This window comes from Formica exsecta, unplaced genomic scaffold, assembly GCF_003651465.1.
Source record: "Formica exsecta isolate Colony F162 unplaced genomic scaffold, ASM365146v1 scaffold248, whole genome shotgun sequence".
Classification (NCBI taxonomy): Eukaryota; Metazoa; Arthropoda; class Insecta; order Hymenoptera; family Formicidae; genus Formica; species Formica exsecta.
The window spans coordinates 1-8,247 of record NW_021849753.1 but is presented as its reverse complement, the minus strand read 5'-3'; the positions used below and the strand labels follow the sequence as shown (position 1 = coordinate 8,247).

The window sequence follows — 8,247 nt, the reverse complement described above, 5'->3', positions numbered from 1 at the left end:
AGTAGTGTGCCGCCGGGATATAAGATATCGGAAACGCCGGCGCAGATCATTTACCTGCCGATCATCGCGCGGAGCATTACGGAAACGATACGATACATGAATTTTCACCGAGCGTGCCGCCGGGATATAAGATATCGGAAACGCCGGCGCAGATCATTTACCTGCCGATCGCGGAGCATAGCATTACGGATCTAACGATACGCATCGCGGATCAAGACGGACGATTGCTCGATTTTCGAGGAGAAGAGATCACCATCAGATTGCACGTACGACGGCGACAAAATTAGCGTGCGATACATGAGATGCTCGTGTTGAGCGGAGCGAAAGACGCGAGAGATAACACGAGGCCAGCGACAACAACGTCAACATTCGCTAATATCAGCAATAATCGCAATAATCTCTCATCGCATCATACGTTGACCATTTCCCCTTCTCCTAAATTTTCAGAGTAATAATCTCCCATCGCATCACGTTTCCCCTTATACATCGAGGGAAAACTAAAGATAAACAAACCAGCTGAAGGATCTAATGTGGTACTGGGAAATAATTGCGTCGCGTTTATGTTTGATGAGATCCGATACGAACTCGACGGTGTGGAGATTGATCGTAACAGAAATGTGGGAATAACTAGCACACTCAAGAACTATGTAACGATATCATCCGATAAAACCGTGATTATGAGGAACGCCGGCTGGAATGCGCAGTACGCGTTAACAGATAGCAATAACGCGAATGGATACTTCAATAAGAAACCACTTGATTTGTAAGTATCACAAATGTTTCATACATATATATATTTTTCATATATGTTTTTTCCATACTATTTCATATTTTTTTAAAATATTTTTTCAGATGTGATAAACCTCGTTGTATACTACGTATTTTGGTACGCAGATTTGCTTTGACGCGTACTGCTTATAAATATTTGGATATTGGAATCAGCGTTGGAATAACATCTTACGTGGAATTGCATCTCGGCGATAACCGAGGCAATCTGGACATAATCTTGGACATAAAAAATAAAATATCTCGTAAAATATTTAGTTTTCGATAATCTGACCGTAATATTTTTAAGAAAAAGTGTAATTATTTACAATGTATTTTTTTTAAACAATTATTTGTTTTTTTTATAGCAATTGATTTGTTTTATTATTCTGTACATAAAAGTATTACGGTATGATTATCGAAAACTAAATATTTTACGAGATATTTTATTTTTTATATCAAATTATGTGTCAGATTAAAATATAAAATAACTCAAAAAGTACTTAATGAAAAAATACTTTATTATAGTGTTTTGAAAAGCTGTCGGGATAAGCTATAAGAATATGCAATAAAAAATAGGGGATTCCATTTAAGAAATTAAAGGTGTCCGACTTGACCTTAACGATGCCATCCAAGGTTGAACCAATGACACCATCTTATGTTCCCCTCAAAACCATACAATTTTTGTTCAAAACGTTTTTCTCTAAAATGCTTAGTTTTTGAAAGAAAAGGGGTGTACGGGTGGTCTAGGACACCCTGTATATACTTCTTCTTCTACGTGCCTTGTCGGGCCTTTTATGTATATTTACCATATATATATGGTAAATATGCATAAAAGGTCACACCTCACCCATTTAATCGCTACTTAGATATGTTGTAGGCGGGAGGTTTCTAAGTAATTCCTCGCAAGAATCAAGTGGCGGTCGGAGTTGGTTTAGGAGATATAACAAATTAAAGTTTCACAGTTTTAATGCTTTTTCTCGGATATTATAAAGTAATATTAGGAAAAGTAAAGTTTGTGTACGTTGTATTTGTTGTAGGGTAGACATGGAGGAAGTATTTGTTTACATTTACGGGATAGGTACATGATCATAGATATTTTATCAATAATCGGTTTCACCTATTTCTCGCAGTTCGTTAACAGGTTTCAATATGCTACTACATGAATTTCTGAGTCATGTCTTCAATTTTACTTTTAAAATTGAAAATAGGTTTGGATTGGGTTATATCTTCCGGAAGTGGAGCCCCCCCGTAGGTGGGACGGAATCCACTGTGTCCACGCATATACTTTATAACGCGAAGCGAGGTCTACCCCACAATATGTTCTAATGTTACGGTAACATACATATACTATATATTTTTAAATTATTAAAATTTCAATTTCTTTTGTTTAAAAAATTTTTTTTATCTTTCTTGTTTTGTGCTTTATAATTTATAGAACTTGACTTAAATTTTTTGATAGAAATTATTTTATCGAACTGCAGAATCAAAAATAATTAATAAATACATAATTTTAAGAAACAAAACAATGTGTTCTTTTCTAAAGCACAGAAGAAAGAAAAAAAATGTTTTAAACTACCAATAGCATGTTAAAGTTGAAAATTCAAGTTTTAAAATGCTTTTCAATTTTTTGACTATAGTGATTTTTCACCGAGTTTCAGCGATTTGTAAATAACCAACTTTTAGCGTATGAAAGATCCTCTATTTTTTTGTGTAATATATATTAAAAAGGAAATACACGGGTGTATATAAAAACAATTATAACATATACTTATCAGATCCCAGTTAGTTATGTATCAGAGAATATAATAATCATAGATATAAAGCTCTTACATATATATCATAGAATACTTACTTTCATTTGTATTTTTGAATGAAAATGTGTTTTCACATATGTGTTGTCAGGTATGTGTGTACAATATTTATTTTATTTTATTATGTATAATAATAGCATCATTGAACACACACGTGCGCGCGCATATACACACAACATATTAATGCTATTATTATAATAAAATAAAATAAAATAAATATTGTACACATATACACGATAACACATATGTAAGTGAAAACACATTTTCATTCAAAAATACAAATAAAAGTAAATATTCTATGTAATATTTTCACTGCCGATTACAACAAAAATGCGGCGTAAAAAATTAATGACTTACTTTGCCGCGTTTAGTGTACTTGAGATACTGGTAATGATGATTGTCGTAATTGAAATCGCGAGGCATGAAGGTAATGTCATGGTTGTGTCCCATCTTACCCATGAGCGTCTTCTTCCTCTGCATCTGCATCTTTTTCGAATACAAACGCAGATCGGCGACTGCAAAATTCATATATAATTAACATATTTTTGTCACGGCACATATATGTATACTGATTATAAGGCGCATGACGAAATTACATTTCATTCTAGCGGCGCAACATTGAAAATATTTGATAAGTCGTTAACTCGAATTAATTCAAGTACGACTATCGACAAATTGTACGTCAGAAATAAAAAAACTGATTACATTTTTTAAAGGCGAGACACTTCTTTCTCATCTCTACAGTTAGAAAAAATTTTCCGCGGGATATATAGAATGCTTCAGTTTATTGTCAAATATGATACGAATGACGCAAGAGAAGGTCTGATTCCGAGGTGAATATATAATTTTCTCACAAAAAAAACAAAATTTTTTTACATTGTAAAACTAAACTATTTAACAATTTAAATTAAAAATAGATCAAAATGCCAAAAAATAAAGATGACGTTTTATTAAATGAAAAAATATATCTCAAAAATATATCTCACTCAGTATAATCACTGTACAAAACTGTATTATCGGGTTATCACAAAATATTTATTCATCACAAAGCATTCTTGCATTCTATTTGATATTGTTTTTATATATACATTTCAAGTTTTTATGTATTTCGTATAAAATGAGAAATTAAATTTGAAAAAAGTATTTTTTATTTAATAGAAAATCGTACGCGATTAATTTTTTTTTATTTTATGCAACAGTTTTTTATCGAATTTCCAGATTCCAAAAGATCTTTCACAAATTTCACAATTATAACAGCATATTTATACAATTACACCATTATTTGATATATATTGTTGCATCCCTGGATTATGCCCGTCTTCGAGAGATCGTCTCTAAGCACGTTGCTGGGGAGTTTGCTGTTAAACAACGGCGGACATGTTGTTTTAGATCGGCCATCTTGAGTTTCGTGACGGATGTCAATCCGCGCGGACGTGTTTAAGATTATTAACGATATTCTCTGTTCTCTATTTCTGTGAATAGTTACATAGTTCTGTTTCATTAAAGTTCTTGTTCTTTCATAACGAGAGTTATTATTTACGACGCGGAGTGTGAGTGCCGGTTGTGTTTTGCGTGATTCGATTTATCTCGATTCCGATCCGCGGACGCAACATTTTGGGGGCTCGTCCGGGATCGAGCTGGACAACGTAACAATTTTGAAAGAGCGCAAAACGAGCTATGGCGTCGGAATAGCAACAAGATCTTACATCTGGGGTTGTGACGCGGAAACGAGCTGCGACTTCGCTTTGAACTTCTCCAGAAGCGACAGCATCAGGACTGACATTAGAGGCGATCACACTCCAATCTGCGTTGGGGGAGATTCGGCGGCTCCGAGAGGAACGGTTACAGCAGCAAGCTAATTATGAAGCGCAGCTGCAACAGCGTGAGGAAATGCTTCGCAGAATGGAGGAGAGGATACGACAGCTGGATAACAACGATAGCCATAGCCAGCTAAGTCATTCTTATAATAGAGATAATAGAGAGGGGCATACTGAATACGGAAATTTGAATTTAAATGAATGTGGTTATAAACAGAGTTAAAATCGAAGTTAGAATTGCGTTTTGGGGAAGGATGTGTAACCCAAACATATTACACCCAGTTTTCCAATAGAAAGCAAAAAGATTCAGAGAATTTAGCGACACTGGGCGCAGATTTAGAACGATTGTCGCGATTTGCTTATCCCGAATGTACACAGGAAGTAAGGGATAAAATTGCTTGCGCGCAATTTATCGCGGCGCTATCAGATGGATTTATTAAGCGCACACTTCAATTGGAAAATGTAACATCTTTAAAATTGGCTATAGAGAGGGCTATGGCAGTTAAAGTTATACAAGAGAATAGTTTTTACAAAAAAGAAGATGAAAGAAATAATTTTAAATTTAAAAATGGAAAAAATAAATTTATGTATGACAAAAATAATAAAAATACAAAGAAAATGGAAGAAAGTAAAAATTTTGAGAAAAGTAAATATTTTAATAAAGCTGGAAGAAATTTTGTGCAGAATAAAGAGTGTTGGCAATGTGGAGCGCAGGAACACTTTCGATCGGAATGTCCCGCTTTAAGAAGCGAGGAAAACAAGGTTTAGTCGAGCTTTTCGGGGCGAGTTCAGCTAATAAAGTTAATGCCTCGAAAGTGATTTATAAATGTCCTTCTGTAAATAAGATTATCAAAAATTTGTTTAGTTATGGGGGAAAAATTGAAGGAAAATTTTGTATGTTCAAAATTGATACGGGTTCCGATATTTTTATTTTAAATGAGAGATTGGTCGAGGGGCTTAGTCGGAAGGTTGATGAAAATTATTGTAATTTAAGGTATCCGACAGGGGAAACGGTAAAAATTTCTTATAAAGTCGTTGTAAAGGTAGAATTGGGAAAATATTCTTTGGACGTTCCTATGTTAGTAGCTAAAATTTCGGATGATTGTATTCTTGGTACTGATTTCCTTGGGATGATTAATTTGGAAAGAGTTTTTGATTCAGATTTCGGAAATTTTGTACGACAGAATTGTGGGGAATTTTCTTGTTCTCGTATAGATTCAACAAAAGATGTTCCTAATTTCTTGAAGGAACTTTTTGAGGAGAATTCGGGGAATTTGAATTCTGAGCAGAAGGATATTTTTGCTGAATTCTTAAATGAATTTCAGGATGTATTCTTGGAGGAGATTACTGCAGGAAATTGTGGAGTTGTGGAGCACAGTATTAAAATTAAAGATTCTGTGCCTATTAAGCAAGCTCCACGTCGAGTTCCTATACATCTCATAGGAAAGGTGGATTAAATTATTCAAGAAATGAAATCACAAGGGGTGATAGAAGAATCTCAGAGTCCGTGGGTTTCTCCTGTAGTATTAGTAAAGAAAAAGGACGGTTCGTTAAGATTTTGTGTAGATTACAGGAAATTAAATGCTATTACAGTCAAGGACTCTTATCCACTGCCACGCATTGAAGATATCTTGGATCGTTTGTCAGATAATTCTTGGTTTTCTACTCTGGATTTGAAAAGCGGGTACTGGCAGATAAAAGTTCGATCTGAGGATAGGGAAAAAACGGCATTTACTATAGGAAATGGGTTATGGCAGTTTACCGTAATGCCATTCGGTTTGTGTAACGCTCCAGCGACTTTTGAGCGGTTAATGGAAAGAGTTTTGCGAGAAATTTTATTTAAAATTTGTTTAGTTTATTTAAATGATGTTATTGTTTTCAGCAAGACATTTGAGGATATTCATAGAGATACTCGACAGCGTTTAGATCTTAGATCATTTCGGTCAAAGGCGCGTTATGATCAGAGAGCTCGTCAAATTTATTTTGATGTTGGTCAAAATGTTTGGTTCTGTAACCCTAGGAGGATTAAAGGAAGGACTCCTAAATTACAGATTAATTGGGAAGGTCCCTATAAAATAGTGAAAAAACTTAGTGATGTTGTTTTTGGTATTCGGAAATCGAATAGGCATAGGAGTAAAGTTGTTCGTGCTGATAGATAGGATAGCTCCATTTTATGAGAGACAGATTTTTAGTTAGGAAAGTTATCGGAACCCAATAAGGAATAATGTTTAGATTTTTTTTATGAGGGACATGTTAAAGCATTGATTATTATATGTGTGATTATTATGATATTTGTTTTGTTGATAAGTGTGTTATTTGGTTTTGTATTTGTTGTGTTCAGCGAGAGCTGTTCACGATTGGATTCGTGGAACATTTTGAGATGAGAGGATTTAGGCAGGGACTTGAGGAGTCCTCTTTGGAGGATGTCGGGTCCACAGAGATACCCTCCTCTTGTCCGAAGATTTTCGACAACAACGTTAAGAGGAGAGATTTCCGGAGTTCGAGAGGCACAGTGAGATAAATCGAATCACGCAAGACACAACCGGCACTCACACTACGCTACTCACACTACGTCTACTATATATATATCAAGCGACGCGGTAGCGTCGCGACGCCAAGTATATAAAAAAAAACGTTTCAGCTTGTCAACGGTTTGCCTATGTTGCTTATGTACAGGGGCCACGACGCTACCAATAGCTTATCCGGAGTTTTACGTCTAATAAGAAGGCAAACGCTCGGTCTAGATATACTATGTCTATGCTAATACCCATAGACATAGTATATCTAATCCGAGCGTTTGCCTTTATTTAAGGAGTGGGGGTAAAGATGCATGTAGAAAAGAACATACTCTGTTTCGTGCCCCTTGCGTTCTCTCTCGCTCGGACGTAGCATAGCGTACTCTTTCGCTATGCTACATGCGAGTGAGAGAGAACGCAAGGGGCACGGAACAGAGTATGTCCTTTTCTACGTGCACCTTGGCCCCCACTCCTCAACACTCGGTCTAGATACACTATGTCTATGGATACGTATCAAGCGACGCGGTAGTCACGGTACGCGGTAGCATCGCGACGTCAAGATATAATAAGGTTGAGGTTATAAAGTTATATTTCAATCTGTTGCAGAAAATATATATTTGGTCCTATCGAGTAAGTAAATTGAAAATTTCGCATATATATCTGCTTATATATGTTTATTTATTGTTTTATAAATATACATATTATTTCTTGATTATATCTGAATATTGTCTAAATTATAGCGCTTATTTGCAGGATCAATCTTTTCGAGAAGACTGGTATACTTTCAGCTGGGATCTTTTTGTATAAAACCGTATGCAATCCCAGCTGAAGAACTTTGCTAAACAGCGTAACATATTGGGTTATAGAGATCTGGCAGTAACAGACAGTAAGTACAATTAAGTAGCATATATAAAACATAGATTAGCATATATAAAACCAGATATGTAAATTAAATTAAATATTATTACAATTCTGTTCTTTTCTTTGCACACAGATAGAGTGAAGTGAAAAATAATATTAATGCATAGAAGATCATCAGTTTCAACCTAAAAACTTCTGGAACGGTTGCTGGTTCGATATAGACTGTAAGTTTTACTCCAAATTCAGCAAACGCCGAATTGAGAGATAGCCTCAAAATACAAATACATTATTATGAAGATGGAAATGTACAATTGGTCAGCGAGAAGCAAACAGCGAAAGATTTGATACATGCTGATTGTAAAATATAGGATGTAAGTCTACGTATAGTATGTATAATCATATAAGTCTATCTACGTCTAGTATGTATATCTATATAACAACGTAATTCTACGTCTAGTATGTATATCTATATAA

The 8,247-nt window shown here is 34.9% G+C and overlaps 1 protein-coding gene and 1 long non-coding RNA gene across 2 annotated transcripts in view; one reads left to right on the top strand and one right to left on the bottom strand.

The window, feature by feature from the left end:
* The window catches only part of LOC115236464 (proteoglycan Cow-like), a 70,682-nt gene extending 67,540 nt beyond the window's left edge, over positions 1 to 3,142 (bottom strand). Inside the window, exon 1 of the mRNA XM_029808936.1 lies at positions 2,937 to 3,142. Coding sequence (XP_029664796.1) covers positions 2,937 to 3,107 — 171 coding nt within the window. The 5' untranslated portion in view covers positions 3,108 to 3,142. The remainder of the gene's footprint in view (positions 1 to 2,936) is intronic.
* Positions 3,143 to 7,383: 4,241 nt separating this feature from the next.
* Positions 7,384 to 8,241, top strand: LOC115236463. The gene is made up of 3 exons (XR_003884194.1): positions 7,384 to 7,542; positions 7,666 to 7,798; positions 7,907 to 8,241. It is a non-coding gene; the product is annotated as an uncharacterized LOC115236463 (long non-coding RNA).
* The last annotated feature ends 6 nt before the right edge of the window (positions 8,242 to 8,247 follow it).